Source organism: Molothrus aeneus, chromosome 2, assembly GCF_037042795.1.
Source record: "Molothrus aeneus isolate 106 chromosome 2, BPBGC_Maene_1.0, whole genome shotgun sequence".
Classification (NCBI taxonomy): domain Eukaryota; kingdom Metazoa; phylum Chordata; class Aves; order Passeriformes; family Icteridae; genus Molothrus; species Molothrus aeneus.
In genome coordinates, this window is record NC_089647.1 from 97,347,505 (window position 1) to 97,361,134 (window position 13,630).

The 13,630-nt window shown below is 41.1% G+C and overlaps 1 protein-coding gene across 2 annotated transcripts in view; it reads right to left on the bottom strand.

The window, feature by feature from the left end:
• MID1 (midline 1) overlaps window positions 1–13,630 on the bottom strand; it is a 169,444-nt gene that overhangs the window by 90,693 nt on the left and 65,121 nt on the right. For both annotated transcript variants that reach the window (XM_066545352.1, XM_066545351.1), the window contains exon 2: window positions 1,485–2,200. In XM_066545352.1, coding sequence (XP_066401449.1) covers window positions 1,485–2,144 — 660 coding nt within the window. In that variant the 5' untranslated portion in view covers window positions 2,145–2,200. The remainder of the gene's footprint in view (window positions 1–1,484; window positions 2,201–13,630) is intronic.

Consider the following 13,630-nt stretch of genomic DNA (forward strand, 5'->3'; position numbering starts at 1 on the left):
ACTATGCAATGTTGAAGGTCTTTCATGTTAAGCAGTGTATTCCTACTGGTATAAAGTTGGCAATCAATACATTGTTATGCCACTAAATAGTAGCACCTGTTAAGGATGTAAACTCACTGGATTAATAAAAAGCACAGTAAATCCAGGTGGCTATTCACTTTTATGGCCCATGCTAATGTTATCAATGACAAAACTATTAAAATAAGAAATTAGTTCAGAAAAAAAAAAGAAAGCGGAAATAACAACTTTTTGGTAAATAAAAAAGTCTTTAAGAGATGAAAGGAAGTTACCGAGTCCAGGTAAAGAAGCGTCTTTCATTATGTTAATATGAATATGATGTGCATGTTTGCATAGCATAGAGGGGCAAAACCTGCACAGAATGTGTGTGCAGATTTCACCAGCGAGCACCTAAATTATCATAGACATGAGTGCAGCCACACACTTAAATCTGAAAGTATTTAAGTTAGTTAAACCTATAATTCAGTGTTTTGTCCACGTTCAAAATTCTGTTTGGGAAGGCTGGCAGATGAACCCTGCTCTCCATGCTTGTGATTTCTGGATTGCAGTCCATGTTTAAAAATTCCATCCACAGCTGCACACAGGCACATGCAGACAGTCTGGAGGGAGCGGGTGGAGGAAAGTGGGGGATGCCCAATTCCTGCCTTGGCTCTGCAGCAGCACAGGAATCAGCATGAGAGAAATGTACACCCAGGTGGGTGTGAGGCCACCTGCCTTGGCCTCAATGTTCAGCAGGAGCTCTGCCTCTGCTGGCAGCCTGGAGAGCCTCCAGAGCACCCTGAGACCTGGCTGCCCACTGCCACCTTGCCCAGGGCATCCTGCTCAGGACCAGGCTGCGGGAGCCTCCCAGCTACCTGGCAGGAGATGTTCCAGAAGCTTGAGGAACCGTGGGAATGCTGCAAGATCAGAAACAATTTTGGCTTTGTTACTAGGATTGCACTGCCTGCGAGCCTGCTGGGAGGCAGCGCGGGAAGAGCAGAGCCAGCGTTCGGCTTCCCTGGCTGGATGGGCAGCTGGCATCCCTGAAGCCAGCATAGATAAATGCATCTCCTGTTAGTGGTGATGTGAAAGGCTTTTCACAATGAAAGCAACCTAATGAAAAATGATCAACAGCAAAGCGTGTGCAAAGAATGCATGACATTTCAGTCTGCGTATGTGAAGTCAGCGCAAAACATTGCCAGCTGCAGGTAGGTAGGAAAATTCACCTGAACAGTACTTTGCACTGCATATTCCTTTTGATAGCTTTAGAGAAACCCAAACACAAGTTAGGAATTTTTTCTTAAGTAAAATCTGGCACCTTTTACATGGTGAGCAAACGCATATACAGATCTGTATGTGTCTCTTAGAGATTGCACACCTGCCTTTCCCAACTGCTGCCAGAATGAGGACTTTAGCATGCAACCAAAGAGTATTTTCCTTCCCAACCACTCACTGCTTGGCTAAAAAAACTGATAGGTAACACTGACCTTTAGCTTGTCATAGCGGTCACTTAAAGCTGCCACCTGATGGTCACGGTGTCGCCCGACCAGTTTACACAAGGCACAGATTAACTGGTCATCAGTCACACAGTACATGTTAACTTTCTCGTCCTCATGCTCCAAGCACATTAATCCCCTGATGTGAGAGTCCGGGATAGGCTCAATGAGACGGTGGCCGGTGAAGGGCTTCTTGTTGGGGTGAGTGGCTTTCAGGCACTCCTCGCAGTAGGACACCTCGCAGGTAACACAGGTTTTCACTGCCTCCTGGGCAGGGTCCTGGTCGCAGAACTGGCAGAGCACCTTCTCGCAGGACGACATGCTGTTGTTATCGAACGCCCGCTCCCGGCGGGTCTCGCTGGGGGAGTTGGGCCCACTGACGGAGGCTTTCTGAAACCTGTCGATGATGTTCTGCAGGGTGACGTTGCGCTTGAGCCCGTCTAGACCGCGCTGGCTGAGGGTGATGACATAGCGGCAGGTCGGGCACTGGAAGGCGGTGATAGACTCCACTGGCTCGTTGGTGGCGCAGTGGGAGACCAGGATGCGGTGCGCGCAGTTGAAGCAGAGGCTGTGAGCGCAAGGCAGCAGCAGCGGGTCTTCAAACAGCTCCAGACAGATAGGGCAGGTCAGTTCTGACTCCAGTGTTTCCATCTTCAGGCAAAGCTTTCCTGTGGCGTCAGCGAAATCCAGGGAAGCTGATCAGCTATCTGGAAACACATGTAAAATTCGATTAGGCAAGAGAAAACATGAGGGGTCAGCCATGGGGGGTTGTCAACTTTCGCCACTGCTCCCTGGTCTATCAACCCACCATGCCAGGCGGGAGAGCAATCAAAAGTTTTGAACCTGCACATACACACATCAAGGTATTTAAACTGTTTTATTCTATCCCCCCCCCACCTTCTGTTCACTTAAGAATGAAAAAACCCCAATGTTCTTAATTTTTTTCTTTTCCTTTCTCTTTTATGCAATCAAGGAAAACAGCAGATGTTTCTGTGCATTATTAAAATCCAAAATGATGAACTTCAAAAGTCTATTACAGCAAAATTAGATTTCTTTTGCAGATGCTGCTTTTGGCTTCACTCATCTATTAGTAAAATTTAAAAAACCAAAAATCCTTCAATTTTGTATGGCATTGTGCAAGGATTAGTCCAGAGTATTATAACTGATAATTTTAAAATCTCTATTATTTTATCAGATTGAAATTTTCACTTGCTACTATAGCAATAGCACATCATTTAGAGTACATCTCTGTTTATTTGGGCAAATATATATATGGATTTAAACACAAGAAATAATGTTTCTAGCAGGTGATATCCTACATATATGTATGATATATATAATATATACTCCTATGTATTTCAAAAACACATGCAGCTGTATTTATGTGCAGCTATATTTTTGTGCATATATACCTGTATACATATGCCAAAAAGTATCTCGCATACACGTTTGTAGTAAGATTAATATAGCCACAGGAGCACACAGTGCTGTAACTGAAATGCCTAAATGAAGATTAATTAGGTACATGCCAAACAATAGCTTAGCCCAAATTAGTGATGATCCCAACCTCCAATACAAGAAAAGCCTCTAGACAGTAGGATAGTAAAATGTAGTGAGATAGAGAAATGTGTGATTTGCTTAGGAGGAGTTTGTGTAAGTATCCACTTTCGTATGAGTACTCTCTACTGCTAAAACATACGAACTACGGCTTACTTTAGTGACCTTATTAAACCCCTGAAGTGGATTTGGACTAGAATCAACGATTTTTTGAATGGAGGGCATGGGATTTTCTGGAGAAGGCAGCAGTATACCCCCATCAGAGATCAACTGAAACTTCATTTTGCTTCTTTTCCTGTGCTCATCGTTACAGAGAATGGTTTTGAAAGAGTCGCCCTACGCAACTCTCCCTGCCTAAGCTCCCGTCAAGGGCCCGTCACTGCCGCAAGCAGACGGGTCAGTGAAGCAGAAGCAAAAGCTATGCTTCACACTCACAGAGCTGTACCTCTTCACAGTACAATCTATTTAAGCTTTGTTGCTCATAACTGAGGATGGCTTCAGATGGCACAGCTGCGTCGTCTTTACACTGTAAAGTCATTGTTCAGTTGTGTGAACTCTTGACTCCTCCCCTGGCCAGGGAAAAAGACAGAAGGACAAGAATCCCCCACAAACAAACCTTGATTCATTAAGGGTGAGAAAAGCCCAGGGCTCATTAGCAGCCTTGGGAACCAAGCAGGCTTGAATCTTCTGTACTTCATGACAATTAGCGTGGGGAGCATGGTGGCAGTGATAGGAATGCTACCTATAACCCCAACATGAACCAAAGCAAAAAGGAAAGTTCAGCTAACAGAGGCAAGGTTCAGACTTCACCATTGGTATTTAGTCCTCCTTGATGTGTGGGAAGAGCAGCAAGGCGTCTGTTCCAGAGGTATGCCTAGAAATGAGGATACTTTGCCTCTTTGCACTAATGCGTCCTTTTATTCTACCAAGAAATCTGAGCATTTAAAAAATGCACTGACCCCATCACAAAATTTGCTTTCCTGTATCTTCCATGATGCTAATCTTTTTTGAAATAAAGTTCAGTTTGCCAAAGACTAATTCATTTATAGCTATCCATCAGCTGCCATAATTGCACGGTGCATCTGGTCAAAATTAAATGTCTGGAAATTTAATAAAAGCAGGAAGACAACTCCCTTCTCAGCCATAGCCATACAGCACAGAAGAGATTAAAGCCTTTTCTGCAAATGAAGACCAGTTTGTCTTTCCTCCTCTTCACTCTCTGTCTCACAGAAGTCCCAAAAGATCAAAATCTCATTCCCATTGTTTGAATCCCTTCCACACCACAACTGTCTACCTCATCATTCTCTTATCCTGCAGGCTGAATACTGCACTGGAAAAGGGAGAAGGGGATTTGGGTTTGGCAGGAGACAATGTTTAAAAAGACAAACTATTCATTTCTCATCTATTGGCAGCCTTGTGAAAACCTGCCAGCTTTTAAAGGTTTGTTTCTCAGGACCACGCTCAGTATACAGGGCTTTCCTCTATGCTAATCTCTCTGTACAAAATTCCTTCTCCTCTTCCATGTGCCAGTTTCATTCATTCTGTTTCCTTCTTAAAGCTTTTTTTTTTAAAGCAAAGGCTTTTTTATGGTACTCATATCAAAGAGATGTATAGATAAACAGCTAGAAGCAGCAGAAAAACATTTGCATCACTGCCTCACAGAAAGATGTTTGAATCACCATCGGGGCTCTACACAAATACCACCATCTCAATTGATGACTAACTCTCATCTATCTGACCTGAATGAGCAGCAGCTGAGCCCTAACTAATGCTATTCAGTATGAGCAAGGGTGCCAAAATCTGATCTCAGACTGTAAACGTCTTGGAATAAGAACCTATCTTCCAAGGTAAACAAAGCTGAGCACACTGGTAGAGACCAAAAAAATTACATTTCACCCTTTTCTTTTGCAGTTGCAAGTAAGTCAAAACACAGCGCATCTAGGACTGAATAATGAATCCTTTGAGAGCCTCTCACCAAAGACAGGCTGCATTTCTGGACAATCAAATGACTACTCTAATCCATTGAATTTCTGCTTTAACATTTAAGTGGGTGCCTAAAGTAAAGATCAGTGTGCTGATGATCCAGCTACAAAATCTTTCAAACTCACTGGCCCTTGCCTTAAGGTTTCATACTGAGTTTGGGTTTTTCTTTCTTCCTTGAGAATGGTAGAGAATTCATAGCTACAGAAAACTGGAAGAAACACAACATGCATTGTTTATGTATGCATATAATATGGAATACAACTTAAGGTTGTATTCCATATTCAAGCCAGCTCAAAAATTGAAATGCACATAGCCTCCAGACGCAGAAAGGAATGAAGGAATTTCAAGTACACAATTTCCTATTTGCAAAAATATGGAATTATTGTCAGAAAATTATATTACCAGAATGTTATTGAAATGACAAGAGTTATTTTTCTACCCACAGGAGGTAATTTTAAGAGCAGATATCAAAATAAAAGAGATTGTCAAAACAAATGTTATTTAAACAACAAAAATATACTTAAGTAACTTTGAATTTGTGACATCCCCCTAGGCACATAATGATAAGTTATGCAATATATTGCAAACATGCACTAAATAAAATCCCAACATCAATCTAGTTCATTGCAAGATTTTACTAACCCTAGTGGAATTAGCATCTCTCTACCTCTGCTTACAAACGTGACATATTTTGTAGGTGGCATTAACAGCTTCATTTGCCAAGACATAGTCCAGCAGCAACTAGGATAACTTCTGAGATAACAGATTTAGGAAGGGAAAAAAAAAGTTACTGCAGAGAAGCAATTGCAATGAGAGAAGAAAGGAGCGAGAGTATGTGAGAGAAACAGCCCTGCAGACAACAAGGACAGTGAATAAGGAGAGGGAGGAGGTGCTCCAGGTGCAGATTTCCCTGCAACTTGAAAGGAATAAGATGAATGTGTCTTTACAAACAGATGGTGTGAATCTGCTTGTAGATAGGGCCCAGGGACTTGTAGGTAGGGAATTAACAGAAAAAATTACGAGTTTCACAAAATACAACCAATGGACATGGAAAGCTGCTCAGCCAAGGTTGTGCTAAATTTCTGATCTTTGAGAAGAAGAACAAAGATTTAATAGAGCTATGTTATACACAGGGTGTGTGGGGGGTTTGTGTGTGCATGTTAAGAGGAACAATTAATAGGTGAATTGGGAAGTCTGCACCTTCCAATTACCTTAGCCAATGGGGAAATGGAAAGAGTGATGGGTCCAGGAAAATTAGGCTGAAAAGGAGGCTGCGTCCTCCAGCAATTTGAGACCCCATGGAGAAATTCCCTATGGCCTCTCCCTTGTTCATGAATAAAGTTACTTCTGTCACGTTTCTGGACATAAACCTCTGGCAATGTGACTTTTTCCACACAAACCCAAGGTGTAAACCATGATGAGGCAGGCTGTCCCCCTGCAGCTGTTCATGGTGGAGCTGAGATCCACCTGCAGTCCTTGCAGGACTTCACACTAGAACAGGTGAATGCCAAAAGGAGTCTGTGACCCTGTGGGAAGCCCATGCTGGAGCAGATTCCTGGCAGGACTTGTGAACCTGTGATGGACCCGTGTTGGAACAGCCTGTTCCTGAAGGACTGCACATTGTGGAAGGGATCCACGCTGGAGTTTGTGAACAACTGTATTCTATGAGAAAAACTCATGTTGCAAAAGTTCTTGTAGGAACTGCTGTCTCCAATGGGATGGACCCCACACCAGAGCAGGTGAAGAGGATAAAGAGCCCTCCATCTGAGGAGGAAGGAGTGGCAGAAAAAAATGTGTGATATACTGACTGCAACCCCCATTCCCCATCTCCTGCAGCTAGGGAGAACAAGAAGAAAAATCAGAAGTGAAATTAAGCCTGGGAAGAAGGGGTGGAGGAGAAGGTATTCTATTTCTCATTGCCTGATTCTGATTTCATGGGTAAAAAGTTAAATTAATTTTCCCAAGTTGATTCTGTTTTGCCTATGACAGTAACTGGTGAGTGATCTCTCCGTGTCCTTACCTTGACCCATCAGCCCTTTATTGTATTTATTTTCCTTGCTCAGCTGAGAAGGGGAGTAACAGAAGAGCTTTGGTCAGCACTTGGCATCCAGCCAGGGTCAACTCACCACAAGTATGAAACTACACTTATAAATGAATGTGTCAAAAATTCTAGTATATTGAGATCACTTTTGGTCAGTAAAGCACTACAGAATTCTCCCTACACTGAAAAAAATCCCTAGCTACTACAATAAAGTTAGCAGGCAATGTTGTAGCATGCCACATAGTGTCTCCTGCTTTTCTTCCATTCCAGCTGGTCCTACAACCTTCAGGAGAGGTGAGAACAGAATCTCCCCAGGAGTGGAAAGGCAGTGGAAAACCATGTCCTACAAAACTTCACTTTCTGCTTTTGTGAAGGTGGAGCTCATGGCATGAATAAAGCTGTTTCATCTCAATTGTAGTGAACTCGGTCCTGTTGTAGGAGGAAGCAACTGTAGGCCATTCCAGAAATTTTAAGCATCTTACTAACAAGTAGCATTGGCTAAAAGTGTTGGTGAATTATAGGCAAAATATGCCTAAGCAGGCTTGAATAGCATTTTTTTAGTCATGTTTTCTAACAATTTACTGTGTTAAGACTGCTATGGAACGGCTGCTACAGTAAGGCCATTTCAATCCTGGTCCTCCAAACTCATATACAGGATGGACACAAGACCACTGGCTAATTTAAAGATTGAACACCTGAAGACTAAGATTTTTGTTGAAAACACTTGGCAACTTTTTCAGATAGGAAATGAAATGTATTAAAATGTCACTATATGAATATGAAAAGAAATGTAATACAAAATATAAGTATGTAATGCAATGAGTTATGCTTGCATACATATGTATGTATCCTAGGTTTACAGTATAAGGGGAATTGCAGTCAGCAGCCACACTATTCCTGAGTAATCCATGGAATGCTTAAGCAGGTTACTACCATAATACAGAGCTGTAGTTTTCCAAGTCACAACATTTTTCTGTTAAGTGCACAATAAAAGTAAAGTTATTATCTTTTGTTCATGTGATAAACCTGCTACAGGCTATAAATAAAACATCCAGGCTTCAATTTCTTCTGTTAACAGCAAAAAAAAAAAAAAAAAAAAAAAGAATTTTGCCATTTTCTATCATTTTCTAGGATATACACAAAATTGTCTGAGGAACAACTTTTCTTTCCAACAAGTGAATGTGACTGTTCCACAGCCCATTCAACCAACATTTCAAATGCAATCAATCCAATGAACTCCTGCACAGCCTAGGTGGTCCTTAGTCCATGACAGATTTTACCTTCTGCAGCACAGATATTGAAGCTTGTGGGTACTTATGATAGCAATTGCCAACAGCACAGCTACTGAGATATTCATGTAAATAGAGGTTTGTGTCAGTAGTGCAAAAAGAACCGATAATCCAACATCAGATTTGTTTTTAGAAATGTTTAATGGAAACTACTGTAGCAGTAAAGAAAGCAAGCTGCACACACCCTGAAGCAAGCAAATACTTGTTTTCCCACTGGCTTTTATCAAAGCAGTGAGAATTAATAAATATTCAAAGGATAGTAGTCTGTTCAACAGCTCCTGATATGCAAAAACAAATTATCAGCATGAAAGAAAATTACTAGTTCATCCTATCCATACATTTTCATTGACAGAAGAATGATCATCTGCCTTGTCTAGAAGTTACATGCAGTGTTTCCATAATGTTGAGAGAGTTGTTTGCAACATTTAAATTACATCAATACAGGAAAAGCACACCTGCTATGCTGTTTGCAGTGTTATAAAGCCTTGACAACATTCCTTTCCGGTTGAAACATTTGCTAGTAGGAGAATATATTTTTGAAAAGATGAATCCTGTTATGTTATTCAGTGAGACAAGAACATCTCACAGAATTAAGGTTTTTGGCACAACATCATATGTTCCTGCCCATGGGAGAAAAAACAATAACTAAGGCTCAAAAACTAACAGACTACAAAAAAAAAATCTTGACCTGTAAATCCCAAAGCAATCAATAAGTTGCTGATTTAGTATATATATAGTAATATATTAGATACAATATTATACATGCACATAAACCTCTATTACTATACACTTGGAATGCTTTCTGGTCTTTAGTTTTCATGTTCTTGCAACTCTTGTATCCTTTACATTCTTTAGATAGAAGATTTAATATTTCCTCAAAATTCTTCAGGGGAAGGAAAACAATTAATTGATTAATCTTTAGCACATGTGAATCAGCATTGATCTCCAATTAAATTTATGGTTGAGGTCTGTTCCAAAAATCTCCTCAACTAAATCTCACTCTTCATTTGAGAAAATGGTATTTATTCTGGGGTATATCATTGCTGTATAGGAGCAAATATCAAGTTCACATCTTGGTCTGATACTGGCAGCATGGAAAACTACAAATGGAGCAACCTCAAAAACTTACCAAAGGGGACAACTTGCTTTCTACCACTCTTTTTTTCCTCACTCATTTCAAGCTAACAGCTTCCTTGATATAGATGGATGCCACTCCACAACAAAAGGAAGGTAAAATAATTTTACCCACCCAAACCCACCAGTTTCCATAAGGTTTTGGTTGCTGGGTAGAGCTGGAAATCTCCCACATTTCCCCAGCTTGTGTAATGCCTTAGGTGACACAGCACACCCTGAATTTTAACATAGACTATACAGCAAGAGAAGCACTCAGAAATCATGTGTTCCAACACATTCCTTCTAGTCACAATGGGTCACACAGAGATATGTTAGTGCAGCTTGGAAACTCTGTAGCTGTTAAGCTACTGTGAGTTTTCAGAGGTGGCAGAAAGAAATTCTTGCATTCTCTTCCCACCAAGTTGTTCTATGAATCCTTCCCCACAGCTAAGTAAAGGGAATCATGGTACTAAAGTTCACAATCACTGTCTTCACCTAGATAATCACATTTTAATTTCTCACAGAAGGATAGCCTGCTATTCTTATGCTTTCTTATCTTAGAGATATCTTTCTTATCTGGCTCTGCTTTCTTATCAGAGAGCATTTAAAATAACAGCAATAATTCCCAGGAACTGGTACAGATATAAAGATGTGACCTCAACCACCACATAGAGCTCTGAACTTAAACTACCTGCAAGGTGTATTTTTGATGAACTAAAGCTCCTTATATTTATAATCACATTACAAAATACACAGTGTTAACCTCTCACTGTCCTGTTCCCTGGTCCTCATTTGCAATCCTCAAAAAAGCCTATAAAAATTTTTTTTAAAGGAGTGAACACATTTTCATAGAGTTCTACTCTGCAGATTTACAAAGAATTTAAAGAGATTCTGGGAATTGCAAAAAAAAATCCATCCTACGGCCTAACACCTTCTAATTTATGCCTGCTGTACTCTCAATACACTGAACTCCCTAAGATCATTGGTGTATTTAAAACTCAAGATTTTAATTAGGTCATTAATTAGCTGTGAACCATGGGAAGATAGAAGATAAGGAACAAGTCATATCTGTGGTCTGAAGGTTATCTGTTTTAGATCCCTGACAGAAACCTCTCACCACTGGAGGAAACACCCAGCTCAGGTTTCCTGGGTCTGAAAATAATAAAGTGGGATCAGCAGGAGGACTACTGCATTAGGAAGGAGAATCTTCACCCAGGCCCTTGCCAGACCCTGAGTTCTGCTCTGAGAGGAGTGGGGACATCTCCTGTCTTACTGGTGTCACCGGGGCCACCATGGGCACGTATCTGCCACCACAGCCTGGGGTACCAGGCTCCTGTTCACCATTAGCAATCACCATTAGTGATTTTTAGGAGCATTCTTCAGCTCAGTAGTCCAGAACAGAAATCTGCAAGTACCTGTTAGCAAATCACTAAGTGAAAAAATATGAGAATGCAGTCCTTCTCTCTTGCTGCATAGTGGTTCCTAAATGCAAGTGGCTTTCATCTGAACTGGTCTCTATAGGGTCCCTTGGAAATCAATGGAAAGAAATGGCCATCTCTAAAACCATCTGATTTGGTCTACATGAATTTTTCTTTAGTATTAAGTGATCTGTGCTTTCTAGATCTGTTTATTTTATTCCAGGTATGAAAGGAACTTTAGAATCTAAGAAATTAAGACTACATCAACTAACAAGCAACTCTTTCCAGTGCTCTTGAGCTTTAAAAAGAGAATATAGAGAATCTAACAACTATTTTTTATTCTTATGTGCTCAACGATCACTTGTTTAGCCAAATTTGCTTCCAATAAATATCTTCAAATATGCTTAATTTCTATTTTCTCTAGTTAAAAATCCAAGAGGAAACACAGAAAACTGAGTCGAATTGCAGGAGAATGATCCCAGAGCAACCTCTTTCCAGCTGACATCACTGAGCAGGGATTTTCTGGATTTGGACAGTTCTGCTTCTGAATTACTGTATCAATATGACCAACAGGCCTCTCAAATAAAAGGTTCTTAACATCATTCATATAATAGCTTAGTAACTTTTAAGAGAGAATGGAAAGAGAAAACAATAGCTTAATTATTACATCCCTTTATATGTTCTTCATCAAAAAAGCCTCATAGTTTATCTCAAAAAAAACCAGAACAAAATTGTACATTTCCTGTCAGCTGGCAAGCAGGTCAGTGTTACTGTAATAACTAGAGTAGCACTTGAGAAAGAGTTACTGGTATGCATCTGCACAGCTTCCAACTTTTTCTTCCAGCAGCTTCCTAAATACCTACTTTCAAACATCACTGAATGTCATCTTATCCCCAGACAACTGTTTTTCTTGAAATACTTTGCTGGGAAAATCACACAATGATTCTGTACCTATGAGCTATACATGCTGCTGATTCTCCTAAATGAATGCTAAATGTATGCATTTTGTGGGCTTTAGTGGTTATAGAATTTGCATGCAAAATAACCGTAGTGACCAGACCATCACCCTGAGCATACTGGTGCCAAATGCACATCCTTTGAAAAAACATCACCTCTCAGCCATCATACTTGAAACATGTCATTGCTTTAGGTTATGTAACTTCATCCTTTACAAATAAATAAATGGAGTTTGAAAGACTTTGCTCAAGGACTGAAGCACACATCAGGGAATGATTGTATTTTTAAAATTTTTCTCATGTAAACATGTATCTCAGCCTTCATCTGTTATTTTAAAAACAGAATTATAATGTTCCAGATGTTGTTAACACTATGCAGATGCTAATGCCCCTTTATCTCTCTAACTGGTTTTATGACAACTAACAAGACAATAAGTCCTTGTTTGAAAACATGAGATAAAAAATGTTCCATTTTTTTCCAGACTTTCCAGTACCAAAAAGATAATTAATCACAGCAACAGAGCAAACCTCAACTCCTCCCTAGGACTGCTAAACACATTATAAAATACTTCCTAAATTAGGCAAGCGTACACATATGCATCTGCTCCACTCCCACAAAGCCACCCAGCCGCATACCCACCGCTGGATCCCGCCCTACATCTTCTGTGGGAAGCATTGCTGCGGAGACAGGGACCACGCTGACCCTCCAGGAACCACCAGCAGCCCAGCTGGGATAGGGAGCAGAGCCCAGCACTGTCCCAGTAATCTGTGGCAGCACTGACTGCGTCTGCAACTGCAAGACAGTTGTGACTGAAACACAACAGGAAAATCTCCCCTACAATTGCAGGAAAACCCGCTCCACCTAACTGCCTCCGCCAGGATCCGAGCTCCTGAGGCCAGCCCTTCGAGCTGCACCCACAGCAAAACACCTCCTCTCCCTCCCAAGGGCCAGCCTTGGTGGAGTGAAGGCAGGAAGAGAGAGATCTTCTTGCAGAGCATCCCACCGAGGGCTGTGGTGGGACAGCGCTGGCCCATGGCCCGGGTGAGGCTGAGCTCAGCCCTGGGGGCAATGAGCCCACAGCGGGGCTGGCTGCACCCAGCCCTGTGAGGGAGCCTGGCTCGGGCTGGCCAAACCTGCCACACCCAAAAGGAACAGTTCCACATTTGCTGGTCTCCAGAATAGCAGAACTCTGCACGACAGACTTGTGGAAAATAATCACTTATTTTTTTAGTGCTTTCTCCAAATCTTATTCAAAAATATAACAGTGCAAAGTCCAGCAGGAGTTTGCTAAAAGTGGGGACAATTTGAGAGTACAGCACTTGTGTGAAAGACTTCCTACAAACACCACAGAGAACCTCCTGTTTTGAGATTCACCAGGTGAAACACAAGATGATAGCAGTTGCCTTTTTTTTTTTTAATTTTATCTTAACTTGTATGTAAGCAGCAAACTGCAGCAGGAAACTGAAAATGCTTTACCAAAGTGCCCGGGAGGAATCCTGACTGAGTCACACCAGACATTTGGTCTCCAACAAAGGTGTTAAAAAATCACACAAAGTGGAAACAGCAGGAAAGAATTGCTTCCTTGTGTTCTCCGTTTTTCATGTTGCAATGCCCTCTTTCATACAATGGTAACACAACAAAGTGAAACAAAACATACCTCAGACATCTGGGCATAAAATTGCAAACCCACACTTGTCTTAGGTTTTTCTTCCATGGAACAGCCTGCACTTTGTTCTTTTGAAGCAATAAACAACTGTTGTGATTATTTAATTTCCTATT